General features: G+C 59.7%; 1 protein-coding gene across 4 annotated transcripts in view; it reads left to right on the top strand.

Moving 5' to 3' along the window:
• Nucleotides 1-17383, top strand: part of ATG2A (autophagy related 2A) — a 38523-nt gene extending 21140 nt beyond the window's left edge. Inside the window, exons 20-42 of one of the 4 annotated variants that reach the window (XM_067543928.1) lie at nt 183-340; nt 922-1072; nt 1928-2121; nt 2724-2804; nt 3855-3961; nt 4505-4597; nt 5548-5618; nt 6154-6230; nt 6601-6771; nt 7528-7654; nt 7983-8206; nt 8477-8706; nt 8785-8920; nt 9155-9349; nt 9767-9868; nt 10755-10839; nt 11254-11446; nt 11910-11979; nt 13040-13122; nt 13404-13525; nt 13905-14059; nt 14549-14701; nt 14918-17383. In XM_067543928.1, coding sequence (XP_067400029.1) covers nt 183-340; nt 922-1072; nt 1928-2121; nt 2724-2804; nt 3855-3961; nt 4505-4597; nt 5548-5618; nt 6154-6230; nt 6601-6771; nt 7528-7654; nt 7983-8206; nt 8477-8706; nt 8785-8920; nt 9155-9349; nt 9767-9868; nt 10755-10839; nt 11254-11446; nt 11910-11979; nt 13040-13122; nt 13404-13525; nt 13905-14059; nt 14549-14701; nt 14918-15154 — 3215 coding nt within the window. In that variant the 3' untranslated portion in view covers nt 15155-17383. Of the gene's footprint in view, nt 1-182; nt 341-921; nt 1073-1927; nt 2122-2723; nt 2805-3854; nt 3962-4504; nt 4598-5547; nt 5619-6153; nt 6231-6600; nt 6772-7527; nt 7655-7982; nt 8207-8476; nt 8707-8784; nt 8921-9154; nt 9350-9766; nt 9869-10754; nt 10840-11253; nt 11447-11872; nt 11983-13039; nt 13123-13403; nt 13526-13904; nt 14060-14548; nt 14702-14917 lie in introns of those variants that run through there. The other 3 variants (XM_067543927.1, XR_010918929.1, XR_010918928.1) reach the window with 3 other exon arrangements.
• Nucleotides 17384-19782: the final 2399 nt, after the last annotated feature.

The following is a 19782-nucleotide window of genomic DNA, read 5'->3' as shown; positions in this document are numbered from 1 at the left end:
GTGGGTCCAGTCCCAGGCTCTGTGAAGGTAGGAGGGTGTCTGGGGGGCTGGGAGTCAGGACTCCTGGGTTCTATACCCAGCTTTGACATGACCTTGGGCAAGTCCTTCCCCTCCGTGCCTCAGTTTCTCCACAATGTGGGATGCGGGCTGCCACTACCCCCGCTCTTCCCTGTCCCCATCAGACTCGGACTCTGAGGATGAGGACTCTCACTTCTACTCGGTGGACGAGGCGGTGGCTCAGCAGAGGAAGGGGGAACAGCGGAGCCAGCGCCAGCAGAGCCATTTCTCGGCCGTGGTCACTATCCTGAAGGGCAGGGTGACGGCTCTGTGTGAGGCCAAGGTGAGGGTGACCCCCAGGGAGCCGCTGCCAGGCTGTCTCCTCTGAGCTCCCGCTCGACTGGGCCTGGCCGGGGCGCTGCTTGGACGAGAGATCTCTGTGTGCTGCACAGAGCAGAGCAGGAGGCGCCCTCCCTGCTCAGCCGTTGCTGGTCCCAGTGTGGCACTGGGGGGTGTTGTGCTGCAGGGACCACAATAGGGAGCTCCGACTTTTCCCTAGAACTGGGCCGCTCCTTCTAACGGCCAGGCCAGATTCCAGCCTGGGTCTTTCTTCTCTGCCTCTCCAGAGGCCCACCCGCCACCTTCAACCCCCTCTGCAGATCTGTTTCGACACTGCATTCTTCCCTACTGTACCACGCCACTGCATAGTGTTGCTGGGTGCTATTTAAATAAGCCCCACACCCTTCCTCAGAGACGGCTGCCTCTCAGCCCCAGGTGAGGGGAGCCCTGTATGAATAGCCCTGCGTCCAGCCCCGGAGGCTGCTGCATCTCAGTGCTGGGTGACTGTCTTGCCATCTGACCCTTCAAGATAGAAGGGCAACGGTCCACGCTGGGGCGTCTGACCCTCTTCCTCCTTCCCCTCAGAGCGAGGCAGGGAAGAAGCTGGATGAGTCCCATGGAGAGATTGTGCTGGATGTGGACAACTGCACCATCTTCAGCGTGTCCCAGTACAAGGGCCAGGAGGATCTCGGCTACCTCTGCATAGAGTCGGAGAGAGTCACCCTTTACCATAAAGGTATGGCTCAAGCAATGGGGGGCAGGGCTGGGAGCCAGGACTCCTGGGTTCCATTTGACGCTCTGGGAGGGAAGTGGGAATTCAGTGGTTTAGAGCGAGTTGGGATTAGGAGCCGGGACTCCGGGGTTCTCTTCACAACTCTCCCACTGAGCCATGGATTCCTACCTATCTCCATTTACTGACTGGGGCAACTGGCTGGGGACCACGGTCAGTCTAGATCCCCTGGCTGCCGAGTGCACTCTGGACCAGACTGCTTTCTTCACTGCTCTCCATGGATCAGATGAAGCACTTTGGAGCTGGAGTTTCACCTGGCCCCTCCAGTCCAAAGGGCCAGCAGGCCGGGCCTGCGCTGCACTCAGTGCCCGACCCCTGGTGACTGCAGGAGGGAGCAGCTAATGGGCCGAAGAGGCAGCTGGGATAAAGCCTGCTAGGAGGCAGTTCCCTGCAGTGGGGATTGCAGAGGAGGAGGCTCTTGCACCCAGTGGCAGTGCAGAGTGGACGGGAAGATCTAGGGTGGGGTGGGGTCTTAAGGAGACAGAACAATGCTGGAGAGGGCGGGGATGCAGCTGCAAGACTTGTTAATCCCTAGGTCATATCCAGAGCTGTCAGTGGTTGACAAAGGAGGCCAGTTTCGTTAGCCCATTTCACAGAGGGAAACTGAGGGATAGAGGGGCAGTGACTCTTCCACTGGCCTGCTGGGTGACCCAAGATAGAGCTGGGAACAGAACCCAGCTCTCCGAGTCCCAGTCCAGTGTTCTAGCCACTAGGGCACTGTTCTCTGGGGCCCAGTTGGAGGGAGTTAGTGGGAGGGATGGATTGACAGCCAGCCAGACAAGCGCTCTGTGTCCTGTTCAGCTGTGGTAGAGGACTACTTCCTGGCCAGTCGTTTGGAGATGCCCAGCTTCACCCCCCCTGACGGGCTGCACCCCACCATCTACTCCTCAGAGGAGGGGGTGCTGAGTGGGCTGGCGGGCGGCAGAAAGGACAGGCCCCTCAAGATGCTCTCGGCCGCCATCCGCATCAACCTGGACTTGAAGAAGAACATCAAGGTATTTTGTCTCCATCCCCCCAGTGGATTGGGGAGGAGGGGGTTCAGCTGGGAGGGCTCCCTCCGCTCCCCTGTCTCCTCACAGGATAAGAGCCAAACCACCCCCTTCCTGGGATCTGCAGTTATTGTTTAACTTTTAAAACGTCTCAGATCCAACTTTCATCTGACTTGGCTGTTCCCAGAGGATATTTCCCTGTCGGATCTCCTCTGTCCCTTCCTGCCCCCACCCTCACTCCTTCCCCACCTCACAGAGCCACCAGGACGGTCCTGGGTGGAAGCAAATAGGGCTGCTCTGATCTGGCATGGGGGTGAATCAGCAGACGTGACTCTCCCTGTGCACTGCCTCATGTGGGGGCGAGTTGGCCTGAACGGCTATGGGTCTGTATGGGGTCCCGCTGGGTCGGATGAGCAGAAGAGCCCTGCATTCCCATGTGGGGGTGCTAGAAGCTCTCTGGCCCTGGTGTGTGTTTGGGGAAAGGGAGGGCGATGTCATAAGGTGGTTCATAAACTGCGTCCCCCTTTCCCTGGCTGGGGAGTCTCCCCCCTTTTATCTTCGCTTCCTGTTCAGAACCCCCAATCTCCCCTTTTGCCACCCAAATCCAGGAGTTCCTGGTCACCTTGAGGCTCGAGGGAGCCACCATGCGACATCACATGGCACTGACCAATCAGAGCTGGTACACGCAGGTACGGCCTGGGCCAGAAGCACCCATCCTGGGTGGGGGGGAGCCTGAATAGCAGAGGGAGCTCTGCAATGTCACAGCCATGGGGTTGAGGGAGATTTGGGCCTGGAGTGGAAGCTGGGCCATCTCCAGCCTGATAACAAGGTGGGGAGCTTTCCCAGGGGACAGGTTGAATCTTCATTGCTTGGGAGGTTTGGACTTAAGACCTGGTGCCCAAAGAAGGGTGTCGAACTCATTCATTGGACAGAGCCCGATTCCCTGTTCAATTATGGCAGTTCTCGTCCCTTGAAGGATTAAACCCTCACCCTTTTTCTTCCGCTGCAATGGTCAGAGTGGAACAGCTGATCTGAACTAGAGGAAGGACTGCCCAGTGGTTAGGGCACTAGCCTGGCATTTGAGACCTGGGCTCTGTGTGAGTCTTTGTGCCTTGTTTTATAAAGTGGCGGTGGAGTGAGGCAGTGTGGTCTAGTGGCTAGAGCCCTGGACTGGGATGCAGGAGACCTGGCTTCTCTTCCCAGCTCTGCCCCCACTGGCCTGCCGGGTGTCCTTGAGCAAATCACTTTGCCCCTCTGTGCCTCAGTTTGCCCATCTGAACAGGAGGATAATACTCCTGCCCTGCCGGCAAGGGCTGTTTGTGAGGATAAGTATGGTAGAGATCTGGGCCACATGAGAGAGCGTCAGGTGGAAAGGTCGGCTCTGAGACGAGTAGGTCGCTGCGTCACTTTCACTCCTTGCAGCTGCCATGTCTCCCCCTCACTGGCTCAGGCTCTCTGCAGACTCAGACAGACGCCATCCTCCAGCCACATCGGGGAGTCTGTCTCTGTAGCTGTGAGGCCTAGAAACTGACTCCTTTTTTAATGAACGCTGAGATTCGGGGCTGGATCTGTATGTCTGACCCTCTCCGTGTAAAGAAGATCCTCCTAGTTCAACCACAGGTGATGGGCTAGTCCCTGGGTGAGGTTCTCCAGCTGGGGAGTTGGGGGTGGGCCTTTCTGCCCCCATGAAGATCTGTAGTCAGGTGTGCGCCTGCTCGCACTCTCACCCTCTCTTTCAGCTGATTGACTTCCTGGATGTACTGGACGATCCAATTCTGGGCTTTGTCCCACCAACGGTCATTACGGTGCTGCACACCCACCTCTTCTGCTGTGCGGTTGACTACAGGTACTGAGGGGAGCAGGGCAGGGTGGGGGAAAAGGGGTTTCCCATCTGGATGGGTGTAAAATAGGAGAGGCCCTAGGCTGTTTACACAATAGGAAAACAGGAGAGACCTAGAACTTACATGGGTAGATCTGATCCGGGGGAATCCAGACTCCTGGGTTCTGTCCCAGCTCTGAGAGGTGAGTGGGGTTTTTTGTTAAAGCAAAACCTGACGGCCTGGTCTCTGCTGTCTGCTCTTGCTTCTCTTGGCATCCCGGAGACTGGATGTGATGGTGGGAGCCCCTGGCACCGTGAGATAGTCTCAGCTGGGACAGGAGCCTTGGACTGGCTAGATAGGATTAGAATCGACATCTGTCGGGTACAGTGTTTTGTCCAGTACTACGTGCTTCAGAGCCAGGAGTAAGGACCCAGCAAAGGGTAGCTGTGGATCGTCTGTCCCCCTGCTATGCTAGGGAGAGGAGGTTCCCTTAGACCGCTCATCCCTTCCCCCTCCGCACTGGTTCTGTCTCTACCATCCTGCATGGTAAAGTCCCTCTCGCCCTTCAGGCCCCTGTACCTCCCCGTCCGCGTGCTCATCACCGCCGAGACCTTCACCTTGTCCAGCAACATCATCGTGGATACGTCGATCTTCCTGCTCAGGTAGGCTTCCTCCAGCGAGGGACGGCCCAGGATTGCTCCCTTCTCCGGGGGGGTGAGCTCAGGGGGCTCCCTACTGAGATTCTCATGGCTCCTTGAGACCCATTCCCGCTAGGCCTGCTCATGATAAGCAAGTGCTGGCTAGTGTAGGAGAAGTTGGGGTCAGCAGCTCTGAAGCCACCTTCTTGTCAGCGTACAGGTGCCTGGGTGCCGTGGTGGTGGATGTGGTCGGAGGACCCCTGTACAAAGGAATCGGGAGCGATTTCTCTGCCTGCGTCTCCTCCAGTAACTTAGGGGGTAGCGGTGAACCACTGGGCTAGGCACACGTGCCCCCGCTCTCCCCTTCATTGCAGCAGTCTCACCCCACACGTGATCACCCCACGAAGTGCACTCCAACATGCACGGTCTCTGCACACCCATCTGTGACCCCCTCAGACACCCAGCTTCTCCCCACCATGATCACAGCTCCAAGTGAAACAGACGCACATGCACACACTCCCAACCCCCCACCTTGAGCTGGTCAGGCCCCCTGCCCTGTGTCCTATTCCCTGCCCCCTGAGCCAGCATCCATAGAAGCCCTATAGCCCATTCTCCGCCCTCATGAGCCAGCCAGCCCTACTGCTGTGGGGCCAGAGCAGAGGGGAAAGGTCCATGTGCCATTCCCTATCTTCCCATCTTGGGGCTGGTGCCCTCTAGAGTGGAAAGGACCCGCGTCCTGTTCCTTGAGCCAGCCACTCCCCGGCACTTGCTTGCTGTATTCAGGGTGGGAGTTGGGGTCCATGTCACAGGCAGAGGGCCCTGCTGCTGTCTGTTGCGCTGCGTGGGGTCCTTGGATTCATGGACACTGTACAGTGACAGACAAGATCTTGAGTATACTCAACCCGGCTGGCGTATGTCTATTGGGGAGGGCAGCCTGTGTAGACAGGGTTTAACTCCATCTCCCCTCCCCCCAGGTTTATTCTGGATGACTCTGCCATCTATCTGTCTGACAAATGCGATGTGGAGACGGTCGATCTGCGGAAGGGTAGGAGCTGGACGGGCTGCGTATTCTTACTTCTGCTGTGCTCTGGGCGGCCGCCTCGCACTGCCAACCCGCAGTTACCTGCGGCTCCCATTACAGCGTTGGGCCCCCACAGCCTCTCAGGCTGGGCTCTTGTCAGATCTTGCAAGCTAAGCCAGGTTGCTCTGGCTCAGTGTTTGGATGGGAGAGCCAGCTCTGTGTCTGTACGGCACTGATAGCCCAGCATACCGGTCGGGGGCTCTGTAGAAGACACCCAGTATTATTTCGTAATCTTCCATTTGTGGATTTCAAAGGGCTTCCTAAATATTTGAATGGATTTAACCTTCCCCCCAGCCTGTTACTGCTGCAGGGAAATCAATGCACAAAGAAGAGTGGGCAGACAACAAATTACAGAGAGAACTTGGAGTAGAACCCAGGAGTCCTGACTCCCAAACCCCTCTCCCCGCCCACTCTAACCACTACACATCACTCCCCTCCCAGAGCTGGAATAGACCCCAGGAGTCCAGTTGGGCTGAATCTCTTTTCTCTTGGGCCTCAGATTACGTGTGCGTCCTGGACGTGGATCTGCTCGAACTGGTCATTACCACGTGGAAGGGGAATGCCAGCGGGAAGCTGGTGAGGCTCAGCCCAGCCGGAAAAGGGGGGGAGAGGAGGTGGTCCTGGTAACTGCAGTGTAAATCCTGGGAAGGACTCCCCCATTAAGAGGGGACTGTGGGTGGGGTGGGGAGGATGATCCATGTGGCCAAACAGGAGGCTGGTGACTTCCCAGCCCTCCCTGTCTGTTACTATAGCTTGTGGTGCAAGAGCCTTCTCCAGTGCAGCTTCTGGTGTTTCCGAAGCTGCCTCACTTCGTTTTGAGCCTGCGCGACCTAAGCTGTCTCACCTCCCCGCCGGAGCTCTGTGCTGTCTGCTCTGACACCCTGGCCCTTGGGAGACATCTCCCCTCCCCTATGACGTGCGCTGTCTCCCTCTCGCTCCACCCCAGACCCAGCCGCTGTTCGAGCTGCGCTGCTCCAACAACGTGGTGCATCTCCACACCTGTGCCGACTCCTGCGCCATGCTGGCCAACCTTATCCAGTACGTGGTCAACCACGGGGACCTCCACCCACCCCCACGGCAGGACAGTCCCACGGAGATTGCTGGCCAGAAGGTGCAGGTAGGCAGAGAAGGCTGGACCGGTTTCATTTCTAGCTAAGCAGGGTCAGGCCAGTTCAGGGCCTGGATGGGGGACGTGATCAGGTCTTTTGTTGTTTTAGTTAGGCAGGGTTGAGCCAGTTGGGGGCTTGGCTGGAGGACCTACCCTAGGGAGAGCCGACAGCTGGAAGCTGAAGCTGGACGAATCAGATGAGAAATAAGGCACACTTCCTTTTAGCAGGGAGGAGATTCACCATTGCAGCAACTTAGGCAGGGAAGAGAGGTGGGCTCCAGCCTTTGGGGTCTTGAAATCAAGACTCTGGTGTTTGTCTCCAAGCTGCCCTCTAGCTCAACCACCAGATCTGGGCTGGATGCAGGGATCTCACAGGGAGGGTGGACAGGAACGTCTGTGAGGGAAAGTCCTATGTTAGCAGAAGCTGGCGGGAGCTCAGTAGGTGATGCTGTCCCCTAGCAATCAGTGCAGACTCCAGTGTCATGGCGGGGCCTAGCAGGGGGCGCTGAGGGGCAGGGAGCAGGGTAGGGGGCCCAGCAGGGGGCCCAGCAGTGGGGCGGGGAGGGGGCTCAGCAGGAGGCGCTCCCCTCACCGTCCGTGCTGACCCCAGGGCCCCTGTGCAGTGCTGGTGGGCACTGTGCCGTAGAGTGGCAGTCCAGCAGGGGGCACTGTCCCCTGGCGGTGCTAACCCCTGGGAACCCACCACTCCATACATAACACACACCCCACCCTCACCCCCACCCCCGGGTTCTTGTTGGCCCCCAGCTGTCGGAGAGCCCGGCCTCGCTGCCCTCTTGCCTGCCCGCCGAGTCGGCCACCATTAACCAGCGGGACCTGACTGACGCCCTCATCGACACCGACCGCAGCCTGAGGGACCTGGCATCAGAGCCTGGTAGGGGGGCCAGTGAGGCCCTGGGGGCTAGGGACCAGGCTGTCCCCTCACCCCCCCCTAAACTCCTTGGGAGCCCCAGGGCCCAGCGGGGGCAGGGGGAGGGTTGGAGGCCAGCTGGCATTTGGCTGCATCCCTCCTGCTGCGAGGCTAGAGAAACGAGTGTTGCCCCCTTCCCCAGATGGTCAGCTGGCCGGGGGAATGTCGGGCTGGGTGCTGATTTGTGTTGGGGGGGGAGAAATGTTGGGTTGGGGGGGCCATTGGGCTGATTTGGGGTGACAAGAGTATCTCATTGGGGGCCCATCTCACCTGCATCCCTCTCCCTTCCCAGGAGAGGCCGGGCAGTTGCGCCAAGCCTCCCCCGTTTCCGTCTATCTGTTCCCGGGGGAGAATGGTGCTGGGGGCAAGCCCTGTCCCCCCCCGCCTACAACCCTGTCCCCTGCCTCTGTGGAAGTGGGCCTAGATTTCTGCTCCTCGGAGGGTAGCGAGGAGGAGAGCGAGGTCACTGACAACGATGACTTCTGCATCCTGGACGCGCCCGGCATGGGCATCCCAGTAAGGGGAGGCAGGGCACCTGGGGGCTGTGGGGCACTGGGGGCTGTGACTGACCAGGACTGGGGCTTTGTGGACAAAAGAGGGCAGGGCACATGGGGAGCTGGGAGCGACAGGGAGAGGTTTGGGGTGGGCAGGATTGGGCCCGAATGCCTGGCTCCTTTGGGAAGCATGAGGCAATGGGATATCAGGGGCAGGGCTTGGACATCTGGGTTCCCTGATTTGCTCTGAGGCCTGCTTCTGTGTGTGTGTCTCCCTGCCGCCCCCCCCCAGCCCAAGGACGGCGAGCCAGTGGTGACAAAGCTGCTGGAGGGGCCAGTGCCCATCAAAGACGGCTACTTCTCACGCCCGCTGGGCAGCACGGACCTGCTGAAGGCCCCGGCCCACTTCCCGTTGCCTGAAAGCCGGGTCATGCTGCGTGAGATCTCGGTGGTCTGGCACCTCTATGGAGGGCGGGACTTCGGGGTCGGGCGCGCCCCCCCAGGACACGCCCACTCACCCAGGTGAGACCTTGATGCCTGCCAGGCGTGGCCAGGCCTGAGCTGGGCAGCTCTGACCCTGTTTCTCCCCCCACCCTGCAGGATGAGGCCCGGCCTTTCAAGCACTCGCAGCTCCCCTTCCCGCTCTTCCCTTGCCAACCGGCCCCAGAACACCTGGCGCACGCAGGGCGGGACCGGGCGCCTCCATGACCTGCTCATGGAGATACAGCTCACCAAGGTGAGGGCAAGGGGGAGCAGGTGGGACTTGCATCCATCCCACAAAGGATCTTCTGGGGAATTCCCTGCCACTGGATACCGGGGCTGGCTAGGCCCATTGAGCTGATCTTTGTCCATAGACATGATGTTCAACTTCCCCTGACACTATGGGACCAGATCCTGCTCCCAGCCCTTATGTGTGGGAGGACCTGGCTTGCCAGGGGCCCCCCAGCGATTTCCTTCCCCCTCCTTCCAGGTGAGTTTCCAACATGAGAGCTACCCCAGCGGGACAGAGAAGCCATCCTCGGAGATGGAAGAGCAGCCAATGTCACGGCAGGTGTTCATTGTGCAGGAGCTGGAGATCCGGGACCGGCTGGCCTCTTCCCAGATCAACAAGTTCCTCTACCTGTACACCAGCGAGAAGATGCCGCGCCGGGCCCACTCCAACATGGTACTGCCAGGAGCTGACAGAGATGGGCAAGGGCAGGGGTGGAGTCTGGGGCTTTGTCTTGGGATCTGGATCGTAATGGGGGCAGATACTAGGGAGTTGGCATGGGGTGAGTGCTGTGGCTTGAGTAGAGTCTGTGGGGTAGGATCTAGGCCTGGGCTAGGGGGTGAGTTCTGAGGGCTGTTGATGTGGGGCAGCTAATACAGATTGGGGGGTATCGGGTGGGCATGAGGGGAGGGTTGGTGTGGGGGAGTAACTGGGTTGGGGGGGCAGTGAGCTCTGTATGGGATAGGCACTGGGGCATGGAGGGGGAGGGATCTGGGCTGGGGGCGGGGGCTGTGGCTCTCGCTCCATCCCTGCTGATGGAGGGCAGTGGGCCACCCCCCGGCCCCTCACGAGTGACAGCTGCCTCCCCTGCAGCTCACCATCAAGGCCCTGCATGTCTGCCCTGAGTCTGGGCTGGGCGGGCCCGAGTGCTGCCTGCGTGTCTCCCTTTTGCCGCTGCGCCTCAACATCGACCAGGTGAGTGGGGCTGCAGGCATCTCCGGGGGCCCTGCCTAGAGGCTCCCTGCCCTGGCCCCATGCTTGGAGGGAGCCCTGATCCAGATACATCTCCCACTGGTCCCTATTGACCTGTCTCTGGATTCAGACCAGCACCCCCTAGAGGGGAAAGGCCTTATATGCCAGTCCCCTGCCCTGGGGACAGATCAGAGCTGGTGCCCCCTAGAGTAGAAAGGCCCATGTCTACCTGTTTGAATGGGATTAATCCTTTCTCTCCTCCCCAACTTCTTGGGCTCCAGCATTGTCCCTCCCCAGACTACATTCAAATAACCAAGCCAAATAACAAGCCAAATAACGGGCTCTGACTCCACTTGGTGCCCCCTTGGCTTGAGAGATTTGCCAGCATGTGGGGTCTTGCCAGGTTGTTCCCAAGAGGAGAAATTGATGATGCAAGGGGGGCATGTTCTCCGGTGCAATCCTGTCTATTTAAAAGAACGTCCTTCCTGTCCCCTCCGATTTGCAGGTTCCTTGCTCACAGTTTCTAAGCCTGCCTCTCCACCTAGCCCTGTGTCCAAGCTCTGTGCCTCTGCTGTGTTCCAGGGCCACACTCACCTCTGCGTCTCTTGCTGGCTGCTGATTCTCTGCCTCTCACACACACCCAGCTTGCCGAACAATCCCCCAGCCCTTGCATTTGCAACTAGTCTTGGGGAAACCCCACAGCCCACGTGGCTCAGGCCTGTGACCTTGGTTGGTGGCTTCTATTGTTTCCCGCTCTCTCTACCGTAAAGGGGCTAAACTGTTCCTGCCATTCAGCCTGAAAGAATGGTAGTTAGCATAGTCAGGTCTGGAATCGAGGGCTGCCCACCTTCTACCATAACACTGCCAGTTTCTGCCTCTCCCCTGCCAGGATGCCTTGTTTTTCCTGAAGGATTTCTTCACCAGCCTGGCTGCCAGCATTAACCCTGTGTTGCCCATGGAGGCTGGGACGGAAGGTGAGTTCAAAGGCAGCCCAAGCCCCTGTCTGTGCCAGAGGTGCTGGCTGGCTGGGGGGGCATTAAGCTCCCCCCCACCCCCCCCGAGGATCTTCTGGCTCTGTAGCCCCTGCATAAACCTTCCTAATGCTGGAGAAACTGAGGCAGGGGACAGATTCTCAGGTCAGGTGAGCATTTGGCCACACCAAGTTCTTTACAATGACTGTAACCTGGGCTCCTGGACCCATGTGGTGACCTTGCTTTTCATGGGCTCAGCCAGCTGTACTACCACCTGGTGCCACAAGATGGAGGTCTTGCTAAGGCAGCTGCAAACAGAGTTGGAGAGGGGGAAACTGAGGTGCCAAGTGCGGGGGGGAGGAATGTGAAGCTCCTGTTTATTGATCCCTCCTTTTTTCTCTCCCCTCCCCCCAATAGCCCGTCCAGACCCCGGGATCCGAGCCAGCCCAGCCACCGAGTCAGAATCGCTGGGGAAGGAGCATGAAGGGGGCCGGGGGCCAGGGTTGGTAGCGGCTGGGGTAGAGATGATGGCTTCTGTGGAGACCACACTAAGCGAAAACAGCTCCTCCTCCAATGCGTCATCCTCCGCGGACCAGCCCATCTATTTCAGGTATGAGGTGCTGCTGCCTCTGGGGTAGGACGCAGGGGCTGCTGAACAGTGAGCAGTGAAGGAGAATCTTTTTCTGAATTGCAGCTGCAGGTGGGGGAACTTGAGCAGTTAAGGAGGCAGAATAGAAATGATGGAAGCAGCCAGGATGCCGGGGTTCCCCACAGCCTGATCAGTGGGGGCAGTACCGGGCGACCAGCAATGACCATGCAGCGGCAGGACCGCAGTTATACCTTCTGTCTGGGGGAGAGTGTGCTTCTCACTGACCTCTGCTCCCTGCCGCACAGCACCCCCTAGCACCGTGCTGGGATCAGTGCTCCCTGCAGCACCCAGATTTTGGTGGTCTCCATCCGGGCTTGGACCCTGCTTAGCATAAAATCTGTACCCATGAGGTGGCCTGGCTGTAAGTCCTGCCCCCTCGTCTGCCAGTCTCTCTAGCCCTCTGTCCCGATTGGTTGATCCTCAGGGAGTTCCGGTTCACGTCGGAAGTGCCCATCTGGCTGGACTATCAAGGGAAGCACATGACCATGGACCAGGTGGTGAGTGGGGCTGGTGTGGGGAGATGCCAGTGAACCTTTGGGTGGTGGGGGAGGTGGTGACTGGGAATCCCATACCTTGCCTCTTGCTGGGAGGACTGGGGGGTGAGTGTGGGATGAGCTCTGCCTTATGGGCAGGATCTGGGCTTGGGGTACTTTGGGGTAGGAGTTGGTAGTGGGGTGGCACCTGGCCCGGGGGGATGGGTAGATCTGGTCTAGAGTGATACGTGGGCAGGCTCTGGCCAGGGGTAGGCGGACTGGGCTCTGATGCTGGTGAGGGTTGGGGTGGGGCAGGCTTTAGAGTTGGGAGGTGGGGATGATGCTCCCTCTCGGCTGGGTCTGGGGGTGCAGCGCAGAGCATCTTCTCCAGGGGTTGCAGAATCCACCCCTTGGCTGTTGTGGGGTGGGCCTTAATGCAGCCCCTGGAGCTGGCACTAGAGGGCGCAGTGGGACCCTTGGGGAAGCCTTTGACCCTTAGGCCACCGGCTTGACTCCTGCTGGCATCAGGGTGGGGTTGATGATGTGTGTGAACAAGTCAGGATGGTGTCAGGTGAGATCAGACTGGCCAAGGGAGACCCCATCAAAACTGCCCCTGGTTGCCTGGGCTGTGGGGACCGAGCGAACCTCTCTTGCTGCCAGAGGGGCATCTGCAGGGTGGGGGTGGAGACACGCCTGTGTCTGGGGCAGGATGGCTGTTCACAGGTGGTATAATCCCCATGCCACAGCTGGGGAAACTCAGGCAAGGAGGGCAGAGTGTGGGAGCCAGGTTTAGAAGCAGGGAGTTCCTGACTGGCAGCGCTGCTCTTGGGAGGCGTGGGGGGAAGTGCTGGGGCTGTCAGTGTGCATGGCACTGTGGGAGGTGGGGTTGTGGGGCAGGGGAATGCTGAGGAGGGAGCTGTGTGTGTTTGGGAGCTGGGGAGTGGCATGGGGGGGCTGTGCATAAATGGGTGGAGCTGAGTGGGGGGAGGAGGTGGGATGCAGGGGCTGCCATGTGGGCTGTGGGGAGGGGGGTGTGCTGTGCACCAATAGAGCTTTAACCCTTTTTCTCCTCCCTCCCCAGGGCACCTTCGCCGGGATCCTCATCGGCTTGGCCCAGCTCAACTGCTCCGAGCTCAAGCTCAAGCGCCTCTGCTGCAGACATGGGTGAGCTGCCGGACTCTGGGGGGCAGGGCCAGTGCATGCAGGAGGTGTGATCTGTGCCCCTTGCATGGGCAGCCCTGGGCAGGGCTAAGACTGGCGTATGGAACTGCCTCTTTCTGCCCTGCTCTCTTGCCCTGAATGGCACCGATGGAGCCCTCCTAGTTGCCGAGGTGGGGGTGCGGCGCCATCTGTGTAGCATGGCTCCGGGGATCAGTCCAGTCTAAGAGGGCATGGCAGTGGCTGCTCGTTCTTTCCCACAATGCCCTCTGTCTGTGCCCCGCCAGGCTCCTGGGCGTGGACAAGGTGATCAGCTATGCCCTCACTGAGTGGCTGACGGACATCCGCAAGAACCAGCTGCCTGGCATCCTGGGTGGCGTGGGGCCCATGCACTCCGTCGTCCAGCTCTGTGAGTTCCCAGCATGGCCCCCCTGCCCCATCCCTGCATGGGGGGCCCCCCGGCCTTGGCTTTGTGCCAAGCCGCCACAACAGCAAGTGCTGGGTGTGGGAGAACCACCTCGCTACGGATCGGGGGGAGAGGGTGGGTGGGTGATGGAGGGAAGGGATATGGGGGGGTCTGGGGTGAGTGGAAGGAGGGAGGCCTGGCCCAAGTGTGGAGTGGGTGATGGGGAAGGGAATGGGGGGACCCTAGAGCCCAGCATGGAGGGTGGGTGATGGTGGTGGGAGGGGTGCTATGGTGTTTGTTTGGGGGGGGGAGGAATTTGAAAGGGTGCTTTGCCCTGGAGGGGGCTTCCTGCTAAGCTGGCTTCTCTTTCCTCCTCCCCCAGTCCACGGCCTGCGCGACCTGCTCTGGATGCCCATCGAGCAGTACCGCAAGGACGGGCGCATCATCCGGGGGCTGCAGCGTGGGGCTGCCTCCTTCGGGACCTCCACGGCCTCGGCCGCCCTGGAACTCAGCAATCGCCTGGTGCAGGCCATACAGGTGAGAACCCTGCCCCTCTCCCATCCCTCCGCAGTGCGGGTGCGGGATGGCCCTATCCAGCCAGCATGGAAAGCAGGGTGGGGAAAGGGGCAGGGTCTGCAATGGCATTGGAAAGGCTCTTCAGATACTCCCCCCACCTGGCCCAAAATCTTCGTGTCATGGGGGAAACGGGTCAGGGAGGGAAGGCACTTGCCCAAAGTCAATGGTAGAGCTGGGAGCAGCACTCAGGAGTCCTGGCTCCAGTCTCCCACCCTCCTCCTCTAACAGCTAGACTCTACTCCCCTTCCAGGAATGCTTTTCTTCTTGCCCTAAGTCAATTCTGGTTCATAGGGTGTGTGTGGAAGGGGGAGGGAGGGGGCAGGGGACGGTCTGTGCATAGAGGGCGTGTGGGAGGTAGCTGGGATGTGTGGGGGGGGGGTGGGGGGAAAGGGGTCTCAACAGGGAGTGCTGTTGGGGTCTCTTTATCTCTTAATGCACCCACCCCTCCAGGCCACAGCTGAGACAGTCTATGACATCTTGTCTCCAACCTCCCCTGTGACACGGACCCTGCTGGATAAGAAGCATGCCCGGAAACTGCGGCGGGGCCAGCAGCCAGCTGACCTCCGTGAGGGCGTGGCCAAGGCCTATGATACCTTCCGAGAGGTATGGTCCCTCCCTCTGCTAAGACCCTTCCCCTTCCATGCAGAGAACCAAGGCTATTCCCACGACTGGAGATTCCCTCCTGACTGGGGCAGGTGACGTGCCCTGAAGCATTAGGGTCGGGAGCCTTATCATTCAGAGTCCAGTTAAATCCGGTGGCAGGTACTTCCACGGTTAACCCTGAGCCATCCCTAACAGCTCCACTTTGCTCCTTTGTAGGGCGTGATCGACACCGCCCAGACCATCTGTGATGTGGCTGCCCGGGGCCATGAGCAGAAGGGCATCACAGGGGCAGTGGGTGGAGTCCTGCGCCAGATACCTCCCACCGTGGTCAAGCCCCTTATCGTTGCCTCGGAGGCTACCTCGAACCTGCTGGGTGGGATGCGCAACCAGATCAAGCCAGATGCCCGCAAGGAGGAGTCTCTCAAGTGGCGGCTGGAGGAAAGCCAGGACTGAGGGGGTACATGTGACAAGAGCCCAGCCCCACCTCTGGACACTGTGACGGCTGACCATCCGCCCCCCGGGGCAGTGGGGGGGGGCGCCAAATCCCACCCCCTTCTACGAGCTGCTGGCCCCTCCAATCAGGCCATGCCATGGACACAGTGTGGCGAGGACTGCAGTTTGAACCCAGGAGTCGGGAGGCAAAGGGGAGGTGCTGTCCCCTTGAGACAAGGGGGGGGACTCTAGTTTAACCCCCCCTTATGGTTGCCTGGGACTTGCTTTTATACTGATGAACCTCTTGATTCCTCCCCTGCATGACCCCTGCATCCCCCACCGCCCCAAACCAAATGAGGAGACTGCGTATTAAAGGAGGAAGTGAGTGGTTTTCACTCGGTCCCTTGGCCTGGCTTTTTCCAGCCCCTGTCCCTCCCCAGGGGCCAAGCAGCCTTTGCGGGGGGCTGGGGAGGGGGATCAGATCACAAGTCAATAAGACCCTTGATTTTTTTTTAAAACCTTCTGCATGGCCGGCTCTCAGCACTACCACCCCTGCCACCCCTCCTGCCTCTGACCCCAGATGCTGGCATGGGGGGGGATTGTGGGAATTTGGCTTCACCTGCGCTTTCACCACTGCTGTGCCCTTACCTCCTCCCAGCCACTGGTTGGGGTGGGAGATGGTGGCCCTGTTCAAGGGTGGGTGGCCCAAAGGCCTGTCCCCCTGTCAGCAGTGCCCACAGTCTCCCACCCTCCTGCCCGCCTTCACCTGCCCTCCCATGTGTCGCGCAGCTGCTGGCACATGGTGCCTCAGTACAGGCTGGGGCCAAGAGAGCTTTGTGTCAGGGGAGAAAGGGACCATGCCGAGGTCATGGACTGAATCCTCTGTCTCCCTGTGCCACAGTACAGCACAGTACTCCTCAGCCCCCAGCCTCCTCCAGGTGTGCGCTGTTAGAGCAGCCCCCACTGAGTTGGGGGGGGCGGGCCCACTCGGCCAGGCACTGGCCCACCAAGCTCAGGGTGGGCTGCCGTCATGCTGGGTACCATGCAGCCCGCCCCAGTGCCAGACAGACTGGAAATTCTTTGGGGCAGGGAATAATAGACAGTGTGAGAGGGGAAACTGAGGCACAGAGCGGTGAAGGGAACTTTTAGGTGAAGGGAATTGAGTTGGGGTGGAGCGGGGAGTAGGCACAAGGTGTTGTGACTCCTCATCTACCAGCATGGCTTATGCTGCCTGCTGTCTGGCTGTATGTCAGCTTCTTCCCATGGCAGTGTGCCTGCAGGGGCGTGTTGTACTCTCAGTGCTAGAGCAAAGAAAGGGGCGGTTGTCATTGCTTTGTGTCTGGGGCAGAGGGCAGCTCCTGGCCCAGGGGCAGTTAATCTAGTCTTTGTACTGCAAGGCTCCTCCTCTCATCGCGTAGGAGCAGGGGTTCCTGTGCTGATCTGGACAGAGGCTGGGCTGTGCCCCTTTGCCGGATGGCACTGCCCACGCTTGCGTTGTCCTGAGCCCCATCCTCCCACGCCTGCGCCGCTGCCCCTACAGTGGCTGACTAGGGCTATAACTGTGGCAAGGGAGCCCCTGTGGCCCAGATTTCAGTGCCAGGAGAGACTGTGGATCATCTGCTGCAGCCTCTTCTATAAACCAGGTGGGAGAACCTTTACCCAAAATTCCCTGTGTCCAGCCCCGCTCTGATGATAGAGCAGAGCTTTCACCCAGATGTCCTAATTTAAAGCTCCCAAGCATGTGAGCATGGGGTGGGGGGGGGAGACATTTTCTCCTCCACTCCCTTCCCCTCTTCTCCCCTAGGTGCTACCCAGATGCTGCATCTCGCTCTGCCTGGGCTGGCTTAGAGCCCTGTGATCTCTGAGCTCCCCTTTCCACGTTCACAGACTGGCAGCGAGTCACCCCCTTCGCCTCCTCTGGGTGAAACTAAATAGCCTTGAGCTGCTTTTGTCTGTCACTGTAAGGCAGGTGTTCTGGGCCTCAAACTGTCCTTGCAGCCCTTCCTTCATCCCTCTCCCATTTGTATCCTATCCTGGAGCAGTGCAGCCAGGGCCGACAGACACACTGGCCCGTGGAAACTGATGCAGCTGGTGCCTGGCTTATTTTATCCCTGGGGAGTGCTAGCAGGAACCAAATCTGGCACCCCCAGCCACCTGGAACCGGCTTGTACCAGTTGAGCTAAAGGAGCATTGCTGGGAGCTGGCAGAGGTAGTAGGTTGTTATGCCCTATTGGCCACGTTTGTAGCTGTGCCCAGGTGAAACCGACCCGTCTGCCTGCTGGGTCCCGTCTTGCCTTTGCCTCTGGCACCAGAGAGCTTTGGGACGGTCGGCTTCCTAGAGCAGCCAGAGGCCAGCGGAAGCGGGAGTGCCCTCTGCTTCTGTCGGTCTGTTAAAGTGACCCAGGCCTTGGAAGTGTGGTTGAGGGTGTGGCCCGGGGCCCCTGCACTTTCCCCTTCGCCTGGCTGAATGGGGAAGTCTTATGCTCACATCCCCCTTCCCCCGTGTGTGTAATAGCGAGCTTCTGCCACCAGGGGAAGCAGCAGCGTTCTGTGCCACGGTGCCTTGGCTGGACAATGCTGGCTGTGGGGCTAGCTCGCCCCACCTCCCAGCCTGCGCGGGGGCGGGGGCAGGCTCGCTGGCACGATGGAGAGGGCTGCTGCCCCATGTCGGTGCCAGAGTGGGTTGTCCGGGGAGGGCTTGGGCATGATGGGAGCAGATTAGGGGGCCATGCACTCCCTAGCAGCTCGTCTTGCCAGCCCTGAGTTTCTTGCAAGCCAAGCCTCAGTTCAGCACGTGGAATTGGAAAGACCAACCCTGCCCCTTTAGAAATCCAGGTCTGCCACCCTGTGGGGTGCTCCAGCTCCCAGGGCCCCCCACCCCTGCTGCCTGCAGTAGTGGTAAGAAACTGCAGCTGGGTTGTAGCCTCTGTACTGATGTTGATTAAGGGTGATACACCTGAAACTCAGCCCAGGAGCGAGGGGGCAAACGCTCACACCCATGCCACAGCTGTGCACATACTGAGTGTCCTGTTGAGTGAGTCAAGGCTGGGAGAGGCAAAGGCCATGCAGTGTGATGGGGTTAGGGAAGAGAAGCTTAAGGGGGAACTGGATCATGGTCAATAACGCTGTGGGTGTGAGTCCCTGGTCTGGCTCAGGAGCTTGGGATGTCCCTTACCCCCTCGGTGCCTACATTTCACCATCTGTAACAGCAGCCAGTAGCACTGGCCAGAGGGATGAGGATCAATCCTGTAATGAGTGGGATGTGCCCAGCTACTACAGTGAGTGGGGGGCAGGTGCATCGATTCTCTGCTCAGTGTTAGGCAGCAGCACAGCCACGCAGCCCATCGCGTCCCTTCTGGCCCCCAAAATCCTTGTGCCCTTTTCTCAGGGTGTGTCTCGGTGGAAGTGACTCCCCTTTCCAGGCAGCCCAAGGAAAACAGCTCCAGGCTGGGCAAAGCAGGCTCTGAACCTTGAGGGTGAACTGGGCGAGAAGTTTTGGGTGTGGGCAGCTTGGCTGCGGGGGTAGTTACGGCGGGGGGGGTGGCACATCAGGCAGGCCCACGGCAGCAGTGGCATGGCAGGCAGAGCTGAGTGCGCCTGGGGGGAGCTGTCTCCCCCTGGCCTGTGCTGTGAGCGCCTGCTGTGGGCCATGCACAGCTCGGGAAGGAGCTGATTTCCCTGGTTTTTTTCTTCTCCCCACAACCTGTATCCTTGGCACCAGCAGTCGCCATGGCAACACATCCTGTGATTGCAACCTCCCCTTCCCCATCTGAAAGGTGGGGGAAGGAAGGGGTGGGGGTGTCTGGCTCTGGGACGTTGGCTCCAGTGGGGGCAGGCATGAGAACACCCAGCGCAGAGAGCAGGGCCCCATCCACCCTGAGGGAGCCCAGGCCAGGACCTGGTTAAGGAAGCGGAGATGGGGTTAGAACCCAGGCGTCCTGGCTCCCAAGCACCTGCAGGGAGGGAGCCCTCAGCTGCTCCCCACCCCCTCCCAGCTGCCCTGGGGCGGCCCTGAACTGGGTTTGTTTGTGCCTTGGTATCCATGGTGATGGGGGGGAGGGGCTCTGGAATGTTAGCCTGCCTGACCACATCACGTGCATGCAGGGAACCTCCTATGCGCACACACACTGCCCCCACCCCATGCCCCAAAGGGTCCCACTCCTGCCTCAGTGACCCCCAAAACACACACACACTCCTGCTCCACTGGGCTAGGGACCCCCCAGCACCCCCTAGCTGTGTGTGATGCATGCAGACATAGAATATTAGAGTTGGAAGGGACAGCCAAGCCACTTTGATCTGTGGGGGGGAGAGATATAGGGTTGGGGTTTGAGGGTGGGGGGTGACAGACACTTTAGAGGGGGGTATGTGGCTGCAGAGGGGAGCTGGGTGGCTGAAAGGGAGGGCAAGTAGCCGTGAGACTGCTGAAGTGCAATTAGTGGTGGGGTGGGCCTGTGCCCCCAGACAGGTGGGAGGAAGTGATTGTAGGTATCCCCCAGTTCTGGGCCCACCAGGATTAGAACCCAGGACTCCTGATTCCCAGCCCCATGCACTGACCACAGGACACTACCCCCTCTTCTTAAGTGTCCCTTCCCCCATTCCCCCTCAGCCAGGGGCATCAAGCTGCTGGATGCAGCGGGGAGAAAGCAAGA

This window comes from Emydura macquarii, unplaced genomic scaffold (genome assembly GCF_026122565.2).
Source record: "Emydura macquarii macquarii isolate MOO-44397 ecotype Brisbane River unplaced genomic scaffold, CSIRO-AGI_Emac_v2 contig_968, whole genome shotgun sequence".
NCBI lineage: Eukaryota > Metazoa > Chordata > Testudines > Chelidae > Emydura > Emydura macquarii.
Note: the sequence above shows the minus strand (reverse complement) of the source record. Positions and strands in the feature narration are given on the sequence as shown.